The following is a 19598-nucleotide window of genomic DNA, read 5'->3' on the forward strand; positions in this document are numbered from 1 at the left end:
TCTGCTGTAGGGCTTGAGATTACTGGAAGCAAAGAAACAAGGAGGAAATTGCCTCTGATCGGTATAGACTGGTAAGAGGATGGGGAATACCTGTAGATCTCAAGGGTGGGTTGGTGGAGATCAGTGTGCATCTAGTAGGGTCAGTGTGCAGTCTGGAGGATCCTTAGCCCCTCCCTTTCCCAGCCACCTTTCCTACCATCTCTGTCACTTACCCCACACTCTTACCTTTATTTTGGTACAAAAAGTGGGGTAAACTGAGCAGGATAGAAACATAGTTTGATAATGTGCCTGTCACATTAAGAACAAAATCTCCAGTCCCATCTGTCCCTCCGTCTGTCTCTCTGTCTCTAGGTCCACAGATCTCATAAGTTTATAGATCTACTTTAGGGTATATCACCAATCAAAAGAAGGAAAGAGGAGGGAACTGCCTTGATCATTACAGGTTGGTATGAGGGTGGGGACCTCTGGGAGTGGTGACAAGAGTAGGTCCAGTAAAAATCAAGGTCTGAGGGCTTCTCAGTCTCCCCCATTCATAGTCAGCACCACACTCCAATATCTTTTTCATTATTCATTTGGTGTAAGGAAATGTGTATGGATGTACCTTAGGGGAAAGTTGTTGGGCACTGGGGAAAATGGGGAGGGGAGAAAATAAAAGGGATGGAGAGAGAGTTTGCTCATCATCCTCTTCTCCCACCAAGCACATCATTTCTACACTTTTCTGTCCTTCTGTATATCTATCTGTATGATGCACGAAATTAGAAGAGAAATTTTAGTCCATTTCCTTCCTCCACTTCTAGGTCCACCTCCAGTGGCAGCTGTAGTGGCCTCTAAGTGGCTGAAGACCAACGCCCTCACAGGCCTACACCCAGACCTACTACCCTCTTTCCCCATCCTGATTGAGCTCCCTGTACCTTGTTCGTGCCTTCAGTAGGAGTGATTACATGGGTCGCATTCAGGAAGTGGGTTGGGTGACTGCAGGATTGGTGATCTGGGCTGGTACCTGCTACTGCATTCACAAATTAACCAAAGGAAGAGCCCAGGGAGTGAGGAAACTTTCCAGAAATGGGTCCAGAGTCAAGATGGAGACTGTGGTTGGGGTACAGAACCAGACCTTGGCCATGAGTGAAGCCATGGCTGGAACAGAGACTGAGACTAGACCCATGGCCAAGACTGGAGCAGAAACCGGAGCAGGAGGTAGGATTAGGGTTGAAGTAGAGACTACCACCATTGCTAAGGCAAACTCTCAGGCCAAGACAATGGCTGAGGTAGAGGCAGAGAACCAGTCTGAGGCCAAAACAGTGTCCACAACAGTGGGCATGATAGAGGCAGTGACTCTGAATGTGGCCCAGCTCAAAACTGGGGAAGTAGCCATGAAAGAGGCAGTGACCCAAACTGATTCTGAGGCTGGAAGAGTAGTCAAGAAGGAAGCTGTGACCCAGACCAAGGCTAAAGCTTGGGCACTGGTTGCCAGGGCAGAAACCAAGAAGCAAATAATGACCCAGACAAAAGTGGAAGCTTGTTTACTGGCTGAAAAAGACACGAACAAAGTAATGGTGACACAGAATGAGGCCTTGGGAGTGACCAGGGAAGCAGCCAAGATGGGTGCCATAAATAAGACTGGAATTATGGCTGAAACCAAGGCAAGAGCCCTGGATGAGACTGTGAATGTGGCCAAGACTCAGTCTGAGGCCAGGCCTGGTCACATAGTTGATGCTAAGGGAAATCTTAATACCATGTCCAGGAAAGAAGCTGGAGTGGACATGAAGTCCTGTGCACCATCTCAGGCTGTGGCCAAGATCCAGGTTGACAACATGCCTGGTGCTGGGGTTGAGGCCAAGGGGAATCACAAAACAGTGTCTCAGGCAGAGTCTAGGGCAGACATGAGGGCTTCTGCTCAGCCTCAGATTGTAGCCAAGACCCAGGCTGAGGCTATGCTTGGGGTAAAGTTTGATGCCGGGGATAATACCAATGCTGTTTGTAAGGCAGGGGCAGGGGAAGATATGAGAGTTTCAACACAACCTCAGACTGTGGCCAAGAAACAGGCTGAAGCAATGTTTGGGGCCAGGGATGATGACGGAGGAAATACCAATGTCACATCTAAGACAATGACTGGAGGTGACATGAGGGCTGCTGCTCAACCTCAGGCTATAGCCAGTGCTCAGGTTGAGCCTATGCCTGATGCCAGAGTTAAAGGTAGAGGCAATTCCAATGCTGTGTCTAAAACAGGGGTCAGGGCAAACTTGAGGACCAATTCCCAGGCTGAGGCCTTGCTTGATGCCAGGGTTAAGATCAGAGACAATCCCAATACCATGTCTAAGATGGGGGCTGGGACAGACATTGAGCTCTATACACAGCCTCATCCTATGGCCAATGTCCAGGTTGATGCCTTGCCTGATGGCAGGATTAAGGCTAAAAGCAATGTCAACACCATGTCTAAGGAAGGGGGTGGGACAGACACAAAGGCACAGTCTCAGGCTTCTAACAAGAGCCAGGTTGAGGTTTTACCTGGTACTAGAGGTAAGGCTAGGGGAAAAGCCAAAAGCAAGTGTAAAGCAGAGGTGGGGATAGAAATGAAAACCTGTGCGCAGCCTCAGGTTGGCGTCAAGATCCAAGCTGATGCTTTGCCTGATGGCAGGGATGATCCTAATGCCATTTCTAGGTCAAGGACTAAGGCAGACCTGAGGGCCTGTGGTCAGCCTCAGACTATGGCAAATTCCCCAGGTGAGGCCTTGCCTGGTGCCAAGAATAAGGTCTGGGGCAATTCCAATGCTATATCTATGTCAGGGGCTGGGCCAAATACAATGGGCTCTGCCCAGCTCCATGGTATGGCCAATTTCCAGGATGATGCCTCACCTAATACTAAGAATAAAGTCAGGGGCAATCCCAGTGTTATGTTTAAAGCAGCGACCGGGCCAGATTCAATATGTTCTGCCAAGCCTGAAACAGATAAAACAGACTCTGCCCAGCCCCAGGCTGTGGCCAATTCCCATGGTGAAGCCTTGTCTGGTACTAAGAATAAGGTCAGGGGCAATCCCAATGCTGTGTCTAAGACAGCAGCTGGGCCAGGTGCAATAGGCTCTGCCCAGCCTGAGGTATCTAATATCCAAGATGAAACCTTGCCCAGCACTAAGAATAAGGTCAAGGGCAAGTCCAATGCTGTGTCTAAGACAGGGGCTGGGCCAGATACAGTGGGTTCTGCCCAGCTCCAGGCCGTGGCCAATTCCCAGGGTGAAGCCTTTCCTGGTATCAAGAATAAGGCTAGGTGCAAGTCCAGTGGTGTGTCTAAGACAGGGGCTGGGCCAGATGCAGTGGACTGTGCCCAATCTCAGGTTGTAACCAATTCCCAAGGTGAAGTCTTGTTTGGTACTAAGAACAAAGCCAAGGGCAATTCCAATGCTGTGTCTAAATCAGGCACTGGGCCAGATACAGTGGGCTCTGCCCAGCTCCAGGCTGTGTCCAATGCCCAGGTTGAAGCCTTGTCTGGTACTAAGAACAAGGTCAGGGTCAATCCCGGTGCTGTGTCTAAGGCAGAGGCTAGGGCAGATGCAATGGGCTGTGTCCAACCTCTAGCAGATACAACAAGCTCTGCCCAGCGCCTCACTGTGGCCAATTCCCAGTGTGAAAACCTAGTGTACCTGCCTGGTACTAAGAACAAGGTCAGGATCAATCCCAATGCTGTGTCTAAAGCAGGGACTGGGCCAGATATAGTGGGTCCTTCCCAATCTCAGATTGTGGCCAATTTCCGGGGTGAAGTCTTGCCTGGTACTAAGAACAAGGTTAGGGGAAATTCCAATGCTGGGTCTAAGACAGGGGCTGGGTCAGATACAGTGGGCTCTGCCCAGCTCCAGGCTGTGGCCAATTCCCAGGGTGAAGGCTTGTCTGGTCCTAAGAATAAGGTCAGGGGAAATCCCAGTGCTGTGTCTAAAGCAGAGAATGGGTCACATATAGTGGGTTCTGCCAAGCCTCAAATTGTGGCCAATTCTCAGGGTGAAGTCTTGCCTGGTACTAAGAACAAGGTCAGAGGAAATTCCAATGCTGGGTCTAAGACAGAGGCTGGGTCAGATACAGTGGGCTCTGCTCAGCTCCATGCTGTGGCCAATTCCCAGTGTGAGGCCTTGCCTGGTATCAAGCATAAGGTCAAGGGCAATCCCAGTGCTTTGTCTAAAGCTGAGACTGGGCCAGATACAGCGGGCTCTGCCCAGCCCCAGGCTATGGCTGATTCTCAGTGTGAGGCTTTGCCTGGTGTGAAGAATAAGGTCAGCAGCAATCCCAATGCCATGTCTAAGGTAGAGGCCAGAGCAGATATAACAAGCTTTGCCCAGCCCCAGGCTGAGTCTGATTCCCAAGGTGAAGCCTTTTCTGGTGCCAGGAGTAAGGTCCAAGGCAATCTGAGTGCTCTGTCTAAATCAGGCACTGAGCAAGATATAGTGGCCCCTGCCTGGCCCCAAGCTGTGACTAATTCCCAGGATGAAGCCTGGTCTGGTACTAAGAATAAGGACAAGGGCAATCCCAATGCTGTATCTAAGGCAGAGGCCACTGCAGATATAACAGGTTCTTCCTGGCCCCACGTGGTAGCCAATACCCAGGGTGAAGCCTTGTCTGATATTAAGAACAAGGTCAGGGTCAATATCAACACTGTGTGTAAGGCAGAGGTCAGGGCAGATACAACAGGCTCTTCCCAGACCCAAGCCGTGACCAATTCCCAGGGTGAAGCTCCAACTTGCACTAAGAATAAGGTCTGGGGCAATCTTAGTTCTGTGTCTAAAGCAGGGATTAGGCCAGAAACAATGGGCTGTGCTCGGTCCCAGGCTGTGGCCAATTCCCAAGGTGAAGCCTTGCTTAGTGTCAAGAATAAGGTCAGAGGCAATCCCAATGTTGTGTCTAAGGTAGAGGTCAGAGCAGATACAACAAGCTTTACCCAGCCTCAGGCTGTGTCTGATTCCCAAGGTGAAACCTTGCCTGGTGCTAGGAGTAAGATCCAGGGCAATCCCAGTGCTATGTCTAAGGCAGGCACTGGGCCAGATACAATGTGTTCTTCTCAGCCTCAAACAGATATAATAGACACTGACCAACCCCAAGCCAAGTCTAATTCTCAAGGTGAATCCTTGTCTGGTGCCAAAAATAAGGTCAGGGACAATCCCAATGTGGTATTTAAGGCAGGGGATGGGCAAGATAGACGAGGCTCTCTTTCACCCCAAGCTGTGACCAGTTCTCAGGGTGAGGTCTTGCTTGGTGCCAGGAGTAAGGTCAGGGGAAATACCAATGCTGAGTCTAAGGTAGAGTCTGGGGCACATATGATGGGCTCTGGCCAGCCTCAGTCTGTGGCCCATTCCCAGAATAAGATCTTGCCTGGAGCAAAGGATAAGGCTATACCCAAGTCTGAGGCAAAAGTCACAGAAGATGAGGGCTATGTAAAACCTAAGACTGAAGCCATGCTCACTTCTGAGAGTGGCGGTGGGACAGGCACTCAGGCCTACAGAAAAATTCAGCCTAGGGTCCATGACTATTACTGGAATGGGATTGGTATTGAGGATTGGATTGCTTCTGAGCGATGGATAAAATTTAGGTTTCAGGCCAGGGATGGATACTGGGAGAATAGCATGTCCTGGGCTGATGATGAGAATGAAGCCAGTGTTGAATCCTGGAGTGGGGCTAGTGATAAGTCTGATATTAAGTCCTGGGCTGGGGCTAAGGCTGACAATGAAGCTGGTTTTCCTTCCTGGGCTGCAGCTGGGGACCAGGCTTGTGGGGGGCTCTGGGGTGGGAGCCAGGCCAGTGAAGAGTCCTGGGCTGGGAACAAGGCCAGTGGGGGTTCTTTGTCAGAGGTTGGGGACATAGCCATTGGAGGGTCTTGGATTGGGGTTGAGAACCAGGCCAGTGTGGGATCTTGGGCTAGTACTGGGAACCAGGCTATTGGTGAGCCCTGGGCTGGAAGTCAGGCCAGTGGGGTGTCCTGGGCTGGGAAAGATGCCATTGGAGGGTCCTGGACTAGAGCTGAGGAACAGGACAGTGGAAGGTCCCAGGATGGGGCTAGGATTCAGGCTAATGGAGGGTCTTGGGCTGAAGCTAGAGCTGGGAATGTGGCTAGCATTGGGTACTGGGCTGAGGATATGGACCAAGCTAGTGGAGGGTGCTGGATTGGGAACAGTGATCTGTCTGCTGGATCCAAGCCTAGATTTGAGGATCAAGCCAGTGGAAATATGTCCTGGTCTGTGGCTGGTGGCCAGTCCAGTGGAGGGTCTAGGCTCAGGCCTGAGGATCAGTCTGGTAGAAAGTCCTGGGCTGACACTGCAGACCAAGCCAGTGGAGGGGCCAAAATGAGGCCTGTGGACCAGTCTGGGGGTGGGTCCTGGGCTAGGGCTGGGGAACAGGCCAACAAAGGGTCTAGGCCAGGGTTTGTGGACCAGTCGAGTAATGGGTCCTGGGCTAGCACTGGCAGTCAGGTCATTGGAGAATTCTTGGTTGGGACTGTGGACCAGGCCAGTGGGAATTCCTGGGCTGGGACTGGTGATCAGTCTGGTGGTGAGTCCAAGCCTAGATTTGAGGATCTGGTAAATGAAGAAGAGTCTTTGGCTAGGGCTGTTGGCCAGGCTGGTGGAGGGCCAAGGTTGGGGCCTGAGGACCAGTCCAGCAGAAGGTCCTGGGCTGACTCTGAGGACCAAGCCAGTGGAGGGTTCTTGGTTGAAGCTGTGGACCAGGGCAATGGAGGGTCCTGGGCTGCACCTGGGGATCAGGCTGGTGGTGGGGCAAAGCCTAGATTTGAAGAGCAGACAAGTGGAAGAGGGTCTTGGGCTGACAATGGGGGCCAGGCTGGTAGAGGGTCTAGGCTAGGTCCCAGGGACCAGTCATTTGGAGATTCCTGGGCTGGCACTGGGGACCAGGCCAGTGAAGAATCCAGGCCAGGGCCTAAAGACCAGTCCAATGGATGGTTCTGTGCTTGCAGTGGGAGTCATGCTAATGCAAGAGGGTCCTGGGGTGGGGCTGGTGGCCAGGCTGTTGGAAGATCTAGACTAGGGCCTATGAACCCATCCAGTGGTGGGTCCTGGGCTGATACAGGGAGTCGGGTCAGTGGAGGGTCTTGGGTTGTGGCTGGAGATATGGCTAGTAGCTGTCCCAAACCTGGATTTGAGGATGCCAGTGGAGGAGGGTTCTGGTCTGGTGCTAAGGACCAGATTGTTGAAGGGTCTAATACAGGGTCTGCAGACCAATCTAGTGGTGGGCCCTGGGCTGGCCCTGAGATTCAGGCCGGTGGAAGGTCCTGGGCTGGGGCTGGGGATCAGGCTGATAGCTGTTCCAAACCTGGATTTGAGGACCTGGCCAGTGGGGAAGTCTCCCAGGCTGGCACTGGGGATCAGGCTAGTGGAAAATCTTGCCCTGGGTTGAGGCATGGTAATGAGGCCAGTAGAGGATCTAGGCTGGGGCCTGAGGACCAGGCAAGTGGAGGGTCCTGGGCTAGGGCTGATGACCAGGCCAGTGGAAGACCACAGGTCAGTGCTGAGATGGAGGCCAATGAAAGATCCTGGTTTGGGACTAGAGGTGAGATTTCTACAGGGTCCTGGTTCAGGAGAGGGCAAGAGGCTGCTGGTATTTCGTCCAAACTTGGAGGTAAAAATGAGGCCAGTATTGAATCCAGATCAAGGGCTGAAGAAGAGGCCAATATTGAGTCCTGGACCAGATCTGAAGAGGCAGCCCATGTGGATTCCTGTGTGGGAGCTGGGGCTGGGGCAGAGGCCAGGAAGGAATCTTGGCTCTGGGATGGAGATGCAGCCACTACAGGGTCTAGGCTTGGGGGTGAGGAAGAGGCTTGCATGGGGTCTTGGTCTTTGACTGAGGATGTAGATGAGGATGAGCTAAGTAGAGTGTCCAGCCCTGATATTGAGGAAATCAGTTTAAGGTCCTTGTTTTGGGCTGATACTGAGAAGAGTAATGAGTTCAGATCCAAGAGTGAGAGAGATGTCTATAAGGCCAGTGCCAAGGATAACCTTGAGGCTTCTGGTGGAATTGATGTAAGGTCTTGGTTCCGGCATGGTAATGAAAACAGAAGTGAGGACAAATCTGCACCTAAGACTAAAGCCAAAAAGTCAATTGAGTCAAGAGGCACATATCCATCCATGGTCCCTGGGGCAGGAATGGGGTCATGGGCGGGAGCCATGATCTGGACGGAAATGAAATTTCCATACCAAAATGAGTCCTGCTTCCCACCTGAAGATGAAATCAGAAAGATAAGGTGTGAGGAGAAAACTCATCCCTGGACCTGTCGCTGTAAACGCGAAGCTAATATGGATCCACGAGAGCTTGAAAAACTTATTTGCATGATTGAGATGACTGAAGATCCTTCTATTCATGAAATAGCCAATAATGCTCTATATAACAGTCCTGATTATCCATTTTCCCATGAAGTCATTCGTAATGCAGGTAGAATATCAATTATTGAAAGCTTGCTCAATAATCCCTATCCCAGTGTTAGGCAGAAGGCTTTAAATGCACTGAATAACATCTCAGTGGCTGCTGAAAATCATAGGAAGGTGAAAACATACTTAAACCAAGTATGTGAAGACACAGTGACCTATCCCTTGAATTCAAATGTGCAGCTGGCTGGACTAAGATTGATAAAGCATTTGACTGTTATTAGTGAATATCAGCATATGGTTACAAATTATATTTCAGAATTTCTTCGTTTGTTAACTGTGGGAAGTGGAGAAACCAAAGACCATATTTTGGGAATGCTTTTGAATTTCTCTAAAAATCCATCTATGACAAAAGACTTACTCATTGCCAATGCACCAACATCACTGATTAATATCTTTAACAAGAAAGAGACAAAAGAGAATATTCTTAATGCTCTTTCACTATTTGAAAATATAAATTACCATTTTAAAAGAAGAGCAAAAGTATTTACCCAGGACAAGTTCAGTAAAAATTCCCTTTATTTCATATTCCAACGACCTAAAGCATGTGCCAAGAAACTTCGAGTCTTAGCAGCAGAATACAGTGACCCTGAGGTGAAAGAAAGAGTTGAGCTATTATTAAGTAAACTCTGATTAGTTATATGTTTCCAAACAAATCTGAGTAATATTTTGGTTTTGCTGCCTGGAGGTAATGCACATTATAAATTGCATTATAACTTTGAAACTGATGTTACTTATGATGGTCTATAGCTGGATCACTTTATGAACACCAAAAGAATTCAAACTTGTACTGAAAATACATGTGTTGATTATTACCTTGTCTGGATCAAGATATTTTTAGTATGCTTCATGAGCAGAAACTGACCTGATTTTTCATAAGTAAGGTAATTTTTGGTCCTTTGTGTGGACTTATGTTTATACATTTGAGGCTTTATTTTTATGTCATCAATAAAGTTGTGTGTTATAAGCTGAAAAAAAGAGACACATCTTTGTCCATGGGTTTATGATCTATTTGGAAAGGCAAGATACATGGAAACAAAAATATACTACAAAACCATGAGCCTCTGATCATGGCCAAACAGTGCAGAAACTTCTGCAAGCAACAGTGGTCAGAGAAAATTTTACAGAGGAGGGGGACACTTAATGAAGCTGGGCTTGAAGGATAGGATAAAAATGGGGTGGGAGAGCATTTGGAGGAGGGATGAGTGGTGGGAAGAAATGCATGGAGGTGGAAATCCTGCTCCATAGAGGAGGCTGGCCTACCTGGAGTTCCACGTGTGGGGAGGGGAGTATGGGAAATGTAATCCATCAGTTTGGGTGAGCCCTTTCTTGGAGGATCCCTGACTGCTAAACTGAGTTGTCTTAATGTTACTCCATCCACCCCTGGGTGACCCCACAACCTTTTGTGACCAAAGGAATGAGCAATTAAAGGAAAAGAATGTAGCTGATCTGTGTGCAGGATGGGTCAGAGTTGGGGTGGGGACAAGAGTGGCCACTGGAGATTGGAACACCAGTTAGGAAGTTACTGGCATGGTCCAGGTATGAGATGTTAAAAGTGTGAGACTTCACTACTGGCCATGGGAATAGCAAGGGGAGGAAGGAAGTGATACACTCTTTGAACAAAGAAATGATGGAACTTATCTTGAGGGCATACATAGAGGGACAATTTTATTTTAGGGTCCTGGTGGTATTTAATAGGAAAACATTCTCTTTGTTGACTAACTCTGGTGTCTGTGTAAGGTAAATACATTAGTTATTATTTTGAAATAATAAAATATAATAGAAGAAAGAACAATGTTTAGTGCTTCTATTAGATTTCTTTTAGAAGTTTGATTGAGGCAGGGCCTTTATGGAAACACTGAGAGTGGTGTTGATATCAATACTGAAGAATATCCACCTTTCTCCCACCCCAGATTGTGGTGAGGGTGTGGTGGGAGGGGCACTCTCAAACTGGGCTGGTGGGAGCATACATTGGTACAAAGATCCATCTGGATACATGTTTCAGAAGTCTTTAAGATACACATGATCTTTGACCCAGTAATTCCACTTGTATAAATTTATCTATAGAAGATGATCAAATAATTGGCTTGTACAAAGCTGTGTATCTTCATACTGTTTTGAAGAGTGAAAAATTGTGAATGACCCAAGTGTCTCAAAATAGGCAATTGGCTAAACAAATTAGGGTGTGCCTACACATAGAAACATCTTGCAGCTACTGAAAATTGTGATGGGCATCCAGACTTATTTACTTGGAAAAAACTCAGCATTAATCTTAAGTGGAAAAAATAGGCTGCAAAAACACATGCTATACTTTTTATGAAGTAAAAGTATATATCTAAATTATCTCCTGTATAAACTTTGGTGTATACTGAGAGTGTTAATAGTGTTCTATGGGTGTTAGATTAATGGGCAATTTTATCTCTTTTTTGCTCATCTGTATTTTCTGATTTTTATATACACCACAAATTTTTGCATAACTTGCCAAGAGGAAATGGATGGATTTGGACTAAGCAGACCTGTCAATAGTATATCAGGGAACTAGGGCAAAATTATAAATAGAGGTTCACATATTGATGTCTAGATATTTGGAAGGTATAAATTAAATTTTTGAATAAATATTTGAATAAAGCTGTAAATGTAAGTGTAAATGTTTGAAAATTTAAATCTTGTTAATCATTTTAAAAGTAAAACTGTTCTCAATTCTATTATTCAATGGCCACTAAGTTTCTAGTGGAAAAAATGATGTCACATTTGTGGTAGATTCTGCAGTCTGTTGCCCTAAATCCTCCTTCAGGAATAAAGAGGTTATTTAGTTGCTAGGAGTGCTGCCAGCAGACAGCCCTCAGCTGTCATCCCTTTTCAGGAATTGCCTCAGCTGGGAAGTCACCTCCCCCAAGGTCATGCCCTCTTCCTGGGGGTACTTTCATCCAATGGCTGGTTGACATGGCCTTCTTGCCCCAAATGGGACAGCTAAACTTCTCCTTCTGTCCAATCCTGCTTCCTTCTTTTCCCTTCTACAGATTTTGATCTCAAGAGCAATTCCTAATAAAAGCCCTTCATGCTGAACTCTGAGTCTGCTCTCCAGGAAGCCAACCTACAACAGTTGATATAAGCAGTAGTTCAGGAAGGCAAACACTGTGATGAAATTTTGGAGATGAATCACCTGCTGCCCATCTGGCAAGGAGGACCCCATCACTGATGGTAGGTGGAGTAGATAGGCATCTGAAACATGTGGCAGAGGAATTGTCAGAGCTTTCAATGATGGTGAACTGGGATGGCACTGGTGGAAGGAGATGCATTAGCTGGTTCTATGTAGCAGACTTTTGAGAAATATGTTGGAAATATTAGATATAAAGAATGCCAGAAAATTGTGTAACTATTTCTATGCTTGACTTCTAGAAAAAAAATAATGAAGAGCCAAATTAAATTAATCAGCAATTAAATGCTATATGTGAAAGCCAGAAAGTTTCATTCATAACCTATAAAGAGGCCCTCTTCTTTTCTAGGTAGAGGGTAGAGAGATCGTAGGACCAGGCCCAGGACTTATTGAAAGCAAGCTTCAAAGAAAGTTAGAATCCCAACCAAGACAAGTCTGCTATTCTGGTTAGGAAGGAATGGGACCCTGACACGTGGGATGGGGACTTATGGATTGATATTCCTAAAAATCTTGTATTCTCAGATTTCCTTGGACACCTTGAGCATTCAGAAGTATCCCACTCCTTCCTATTTAGGGCTAGTACTTCACTATGTTTGAAAATGCAGTGTCCTTTCTCCTCTAAGGTAATGTGTGTTTCCTTCAGAACCTGCCCCACTTCTCATCCTGGCCACTGGGCCTATGTATAGGATTAAGTCACAGCATAACCTCCCTGGGGATGTGCTGGGCCTAAGAAGAAGGAAGGAAAGGGAATACCCCAAGAAGAAGCTATAGGACGTAGCCAGCATGTACTAGCAAGTGCTGAGGGGGAATCACGGGACTAAATTCTGAGGGCCTTGATCAGGGGAGATGGAATATAGAATTGAATAAGGGAAAAATTAATTGTATTGAGAGTCATTTCCCAAGATGCAGTATTTAACACCCTGGGAAAGACCCCAGGAGATCTGTGAACTCACTAGTAGAATGGCATCTCAAAGTATGGAAAAAAAGAATTAAGTGAGGTTTAAATGCCAGAGTTGTCATAGCAGATGGCAGGGAAAGGGTTAAAGTCTCAAAGAAGTGGGAATGATAGAATAAATATATCATGTATGTTCTGAAAACCCTCTGGAGGAGTATGTTCTTCAGGAGGATCCAAAGGGCACACTATTTGCTGGAGCTATAAGGAATGCACTGGTGAAAGGAGCAGCAGCATCACTAAGTTCAGGGGCGGCTTGCCTCTGGAGGCCAAGGCTCAGAATAGGAGAGGATGTTACAGGATGAAGAACACTGATAGAAATGGTGATAGTTCAGGGCACTTGGGTGGCTCAGTCGGTTGAGTGTCCAACTCCTCGTTTTGGTTCAGGTCATGATCTCACAGTTCGTGGGATTGAGTCCCGAGTCAGGCTCTACACTGACAGCGTGGACCCTGCTTGGGATTCTCTGTATCCCTCTCTCTCTCTCTCTGTCCCCCACCCTGTTCATACATGCATGCTCTCTCTCTCTCAAAATAAATAAAATAAACATTAAAAAAAAGAAAAAAGAATTGGTGATGCCTCTGAAACAATAGAGGCAGGATGACTGCATATAACCATCAGAAGTCGGGTCAATGCAAATACCATAATGTGCTGCAGAATCAGAGTGATAGGCAGGGAGGCCTGATCTGCAGAGATCTGTGGAGATGATTAATAGAACAACAGTGCCCTGGGGAAAATAAGCAGCCAACAATCTGTACCGAATGTGAGCAATCATCAAAGATGGTTCAGAAGTCTGAGGGACAGTGCCTAGATAAAAAGTCACAGTTCCTTGCTCAGCTTCTGACCCTAACTCAATTTTTGATCCAGAGTGCATTGTTTGAAGGAGAGGCTGGATGCAGAGGAAGAAGAACCCTACAACATTAGTAATTATTTCTCCAGTCCTTCCATTTATGCATGTAGCTGTATGCAGGGAAAAGAGGAATACTCAAACATTTTGAGGACTTTTGGACGGTAGTTATGAGTTGATTTACCCAGAGACCTAAAATGTCAACATGTTCTCCTTCTTAGAATAAGGGCAGATGGGAGCCTGGTATTAAATGGACTCCTGGCCTATGTTGAATTCGGAGTGGCTCCACTGGGTCCACAAACCTACCTGATGGTTATTTTCCTGGTCTCTGAATATATAATTGGAATAGAAATTTTGGTAGTTGGTATAAACCTTACATTTGTTTCTTGGCCTGTGGAGTCAGACCTGTTTGTAGATGAAAAGTGAAGTTTCTGAGACTGCCCTCACCTTCCTTGGCCAAGATAATAAACAAAAACATATAGCATCTTGGGGAGGATGGCAGAAGTTAGTGCCACTGTTAAAGACCTAAAGAATGCTGGAATGTGGTCCCCATCATATCTACATTTAATGCACCATTTTGGGCCCCTGCAAAATGTGGGCAGAGCCTGGTAGACGATGGTAGACTATTGCAGACTCAACCATGTAGTGGTACAAGTGCAGCTACCATGTCAGATATAATATATTTGCTAGAGCAGAATAACATGAGCTTAGATACTTAGTAATTAGTTATTGATTTGGAAAATGTAGTTTTCTGTCCCGATCAGAATAAAACATCAGAAAAAGTTCACATTCATGTAGAAAAGACAACAGTATACACGTACAGTTTTTCCTCAAAGGCCTACCAACTCTCCTGTCCTCTGTCATATTATAGACTGAAGATAGCTGGACCATCTGAATATAATACTAAACCGCTATGTTGATGACATCATGCTAATGGGACCAAAATGAGTAAGAAATGGTTAGCACATTACAAGCCTTGGTAAGACACATGTACTCCACATGATGGGGGATAAACCCTACAAAGATCCATGGGCTGGCTACGTTAAGTGCAGGTTTTAGAGGTTGAATGATCTGGAGAGCATGCCAGGGGATTGCCTCTAAATTAAAAGACAAATTATTGCATTTTCACCTTCCCCACAAAGAAGGAAACTCAATGCCTGGTAGGCTTCTTTGGGTTCTGGAAATACCATATTTCACACCTGGAATTACTGTTTCTACCCATATACTGGGTGACACAAAAAGCTGCCAGCTTTGAGTGGAGCCTAGAGCAAGAGAAGGTCCTAAGCAGGTCCAAACTTTGGTCCCAAGTAGTCTTGGCACTTGGTCTATACAATAGACAGACCTTATGGCATTCGAGGTATCTGTGTTGGCAAAAGATGCTATCTGGAGTTTTTGATAAGCCCCAATGGGAAAGTCAGAGCTTGGTCCAGAATTTAGGGTCTGGAGCAAACCAATGCCATTTGCAGTGGAGAATTATATATATCTTTTGAAAATAGCTCCTCACATGCTACTGCATCCTGATAGAGATGGAAAGCCTGGCCATAGGACATCAAGTGGCCATGTAGCCAGAACTGCCCATCATGAACTGAATTCTGTCAGATACACCAAGGTATAAGGGTGGGCAGGCCCAGCAACCAGATGGAAGTTTTACACGCGGGATCAATCATAAGCAGGGCTGGACACACATGCACCTGCACAATTAGCTAGAGCAGATCTGCCATGATAGCTACCACTGTTGCATTATCATCATTAATTCACCTTACACCAGTGTCCCCTTGGGAAATCTCTTTTGACAAGCTGACTAGGAAAGAAAAACCCAAGCATTGTTTATAGGTTGGTGGGCTTGGCTTGTAGGTATCAGCAAGTATAGCAACTCCAACCTAAGAAAGCCGTGGTGACCAGGAAGGAGGGTCTGAGTCACACTACCAGGCAAACCACCAAGACCCTAAGACTGATGGGGATCTATAACTGTTAGTTGAAGTGGGAGATGATTATTTGCAGCTTTGAGACCAGCTACAGTACCGAAGGTTGTAGTTTGTCCAATGTTTCTCCTAGGAAGAGAGGTCCACCAGACTCCTGGAAGAGTTGATACCAGAACTTATATGAAGTGGATCTGGGAGGCACAAGGTGTGGACTGTGGTGGACATTGTAATGCCTTTCCCAGAGCTCCCTTTAGCAATAAAGGCCTTATTACTTCAGTTGTTAGGAATTCTGCCATCAGAGAGCCCTTAGTTGCCTTCAGGGATTACGTTAGCTGAGAGTTATCTTGTTCAAGATTACATCCCATTGTCAGGGTGACCCATATCCAATGACTCACTGATGCTGTGTATAAAGGCCTGGCCCTCTTGCCCCTAACTGAGATAGTTTTGGAGTTTCATTTTGTCTTCAGAATTCCCTTCAAAGTATGCTGAGTCCTTCCATTGAGAGCGCACTAAAATTTGATTTCTCCCTTTTCCAATTCCTGCTTCTTTATTCCCTTTCCTTCCATAAGTGTTGATGCCAGGAGCACTCCCCAGTAAATCTTCTATTCTCTCATCTTTGTCTCAGAAAATGACTCCTGGAACATCCAATCTGTGACAATGCTTTACATATGTTACATCTATCTATCTATCTATCTATCTATCTATCTATCTATCATCATCTATTATCTATCTATCTATCTATCTATCTATCATTTATCTAATCTAGCCATCCTAAAATCAAGAGTAATAGGTGTTGTTTAATGTGAAATGTTCTTTAACCTCTATATGCAACTGTTGCAAATATTGCACTGATTTTTTTATTACTTCTGGAGCCACAGACTGGAAATTAAAGATAAGCAAGAAAATGGACACTATTGGGAAATGATAGTTTGTTAAGCAGAAACCTGTTGTATTCATGTATCTAAGAAGGCTTTGACAAGTTAGCTTGTTTCTTCTCTTCCATAAGTGCTTCCACTGCTTGAATCTTCCCTGCCTTCTGAAATAATGTCTGCCTCTTAGGTCAGCAGTGGCATGGTCTACAAATCTTCATGACATTTGGACACAGTTGCCTTTTGTTTAGAGGATAGAGGGGAACAGGTGTGGAGAAGTACTTTCCTGGAGCCTGAACAGTACTAGCCAAAGTGCATGTGTCTAGGGTTATAAGTTGCACTGTGCCAACAATGAGCACGAGATCCTGTGTCCTTTGTGTTATTCTGTGTGTGTGTGTGTGTGTGTGTGTGTGTGTGTGTGTGACAGAGAGAGAGAGAGAGATGCAGGACTCTTCAAAACATGGGATTTAGAGAGGGCCCCTCATGCCCAGTTCTAAGGGCAGTGTTGAGAGTAGTATAGAAGTGGATGACACTCCTAGATATTTGGGGGAGTTAAGTGGTATTATAAGCTAATTCTGGGTTCCAATGTGGCCCAAAGTCCTGATTCTTACTCTAGTGCTGTTTTAGCAGACTCAGGGCTCAGGGGTTGGCTTAAGGTTTTGGGCACAGTGGCCTTGCTGGATCATGCACATATGAGGAATAGTTTAACATCACTTTTTGAAGATGAAATGCAGTTCTTCTTGGAAAAAAGGCCCAGTTCTGATTTGACCCTTAAGGCATTGTAGCGTAGGGGAGAGATTGCAATCTGGAGCAGATGAGGAAGCAGGAAGGGTGTTAATATTTCTCTTCATTTTTATGTTTCAAACCTAAAGGAGCATATTTGAGAGGGGAATGGAATGAATCTGGTTTAAACTATATGAATTTGAGGTGCTTATGGGACTTTCAAGTGGAGATGCTCAGTGTTTATTTGATGAGTATGGATCTAGAGCTCAGAATAAAGGTCTGACCAAAGATAGGTATTTTAGATGATAACTAAAGCCAGAGAGTGAGTCAGGTGGCCCCAGTAAGGGATACAGACTGAAAAACTGAGGACAGAATGCTAAGAAAACTCAACACAAGTGGGACTTTGGCAGAGAAGAGTGCAGAATTGAAACTGAGGATATGGCTTCCCATCAGCATTACAACACATATCAAGGGGCTTCTGGGTGGCTCAGTTGGTTAAGTTTCCGACTTTGGCTCAGGTCATGATCCCCGTGTCAGACTCTGTGCTGACAGCTTATAGCCTGGATCCTGCTTTGGATTCTGTGTCTCCCTTTCTCCCTGCCCCTCCCCTGCTCTTGCTCTCTCTCTGTCTCTCAGAAATAAATAAACTTTAAAAATTTTAAGAAAATATTACAACACATATCTCTATATATTCTTTTTCTTCCCTTTTAAACAATGTGGCAAAGGACACCAAACATTTACCATCTTCACCATTTTTAAGTGTACAATTCATTGACATTAAGTACATTCCCTTTGATGTGTAACTGTCACCACTATCCATAAGTACATTCCCATTGTTGTGTAACTGCCACCACTATCCATCTCCAGAAGTCTTTCCATCTTCCCAAACTGAAATTCTGTACCTATTAAATAATAATTCCTCATTATTCCCTCCCTCAGCCCCTGGCAACCACCATTTTACTTTCTGTCTCTATGAATTTGACTACTTTATAAGTGGGATCATGCAATGTTTGTCCTTTTGTGACTGGCTTATTTAATTTAGCATAATGTCCTTGTACTAGTCTGCTTGGGCTGCTAGAACAAAATACCACAGACTGGGTGTTTTAAACAACAGAAACTTATTTTCCAACAGTCTTGGAGACTGAGAAGTCCAACATTAGGTGCTGGTAAATTTGGTTTCTGTGACAGATCTCTTCCTGGCTTGTAGACAGTCACCTTCTTGCTATGACTTCACATGACCTTTCCTTGATGTGTGCACCTAGAGAGAGAGTGAGTGAGCTCTCTGGTATTTCTTCTTATAAGGACACTAATCCTATTGGACAAGCCACCAGACAGCGTGACTTCAAATCCTGGTCTTTTCACTTAATAGCTACATGATCTTAGGCAAATCTTTTCATTTCTCCTCCTCGTTTTCCCTATATTTCAAATGGAAATAACAAAACCTATTTTATAGAATTGCTGTGATAATTAAATGATTAAGCTCTCAGAGTAATACTTATAAATTGGCATATATTATATATTATTGTTATTCCTTGTATATATTTTTGTTTCCCTTCAATTCTGTCTGGTTTTGCTTCATGTACTATGGGGCTTTGTCATTAGGTCCACATATTTATATTTATAATTGTCATATCTTCTTGATGGACTGACATTTTCATCATTATAAACGACCCTTCTTAGTTTTTAATAACAATGTGTATCCTAAGGCCTAATTTTTCTTGTATTAATACAACCATTCCAGGTCCCTTCTGGTTACTGTTTACATGTATAACTTTTTCTATCCTTTGATATTCAACCTGTTTGTGTCTTTGAATCTGCATGTCTTTTGTATACAACGTAAGGTTGGATCATATTTTTAAAATGTATTCTGCAATCTCCGTTTTCAAATTGGAGTGTTTAATACATTTATATTTAATGCAATCACTGATAAGGTATAATCTGCCATTTTGCTATTTGTTTCTATATGTCTTATGTCTTTTTTGTTCCCCTATTCCCCCATTGTTACCTTCTTTTATGTCAAATAGGCATTTTCTAGTGTGCCATTTTCATTCCCCTGCCATTTCTTTTACTATATTTTAAAATAAATTCTCCTGGGTGGCCCAGTCAGTTAGGCTTCCAACTCGATTTCGGCTCAGGTAATCATCTTGTAGTTTGTGAGATCAAGCCCTATGTCCAGCTCTGCATGTGAAGCCTGATAGGGATTCTCTTTCTCCCTTTCTCTCTGCTCTTCTCTCTCTCTCTCTCAAAATAAATAAGTAAACTTAAAAAAAAAAGATATTCTGTTAGTAGTTGTCCTGGAAATTACAATGAACAACTTAATTTATAAAAATCAAGTTGAGATCACTACCAGCTTAATTTCAAATCTTTTCTCCTAATAGTTCCATTTCTAACCACTCCTTTGCACTGTTATTGTCATACAAATCATATCTCTATACATTGTATGTACATCAACATAGATTTATTCATATTGCTTTATGAAGTTGTCTTTCAAATCAAATAGAAAAAAATAGAGTTACAAAAATACATTTATACTGTCTTTTATGTTTACCTATATAGTTACAACTATATATTTACCTATATAGTTACAACTATATATGTATTTTAATATTTTGTTGAGAGCTGGACATTTTAGGTAATATAGCAACCCTGCATACTGATGCTCTTCTCAGTGGTCATTGTTATTATTTTATCAGTTATTTGTTTATTCGTTGACTTAGTAGGT

At 44.7% G+C, this 19598-nt stretch overlaps 1 protein-coding gene across 2 annotated transcripts; it reads left to right on the forward strand.

Moving 5' to 3' along the window:
• Positions 1–941: 941 nt before the first annotated feature.
• ARMCX4 (armadillo repeat containing X-linked 4) lies at positions 942–9041 on the forward strand. Of its 2 annotated transcripts, XM_047075749.1 has the most exons (6): positions 942–2805; positions 2956–3228; positions 3349–4232; positions 5223–5811; positions 5848–6346; positions 6485–9041. In XM_047075749.1, the coding sequence occupies exons 1-6, from the start codon at positions 942–944 to the stop codon at positions 9039–9041; spliced, it is 6666 nt and encodes a 2221-aa protein (XP_046931705.1). The 2 variants fall into 2 exon arrangements, with proteins under 2 accessions (XP_046931705.1, XP_046931704.1); XM_047075748.1 differs by having other exon boundaries at positions 942–9041.
• The last annotated feature ends 10557 nt before the right edge of the window (positions 9042–19598 follow it).

The sequence above is a fragment of the Lynx rufus genome, unplaced genomic scaffold (genome assembly GCF_022079265.1).
Source record: "Lynx rufus isolate CCGP_SWC_20201006 ecotype Redwood Valley unplaced genomic scaffold, mLynRuf1.p SCAF_14, whole genome shotgun sequence".
In the NCBI taxonomy this organism is placed as follows: domain Eukaryota; kingdom Metazoa; phylum Chordata; class Mammalia; order Carnivora; family Felidae; genus Lynx; species Lynx rufus.

Coding starts and splice junctions, on each gene's coding strand:
- ARMCX4 (XM_047075748.1), top strand. CDS start 942: ATGGGTCGCATTCAGGAAGTGGGTTGGGTGACTGCAGGATTGGTGATC.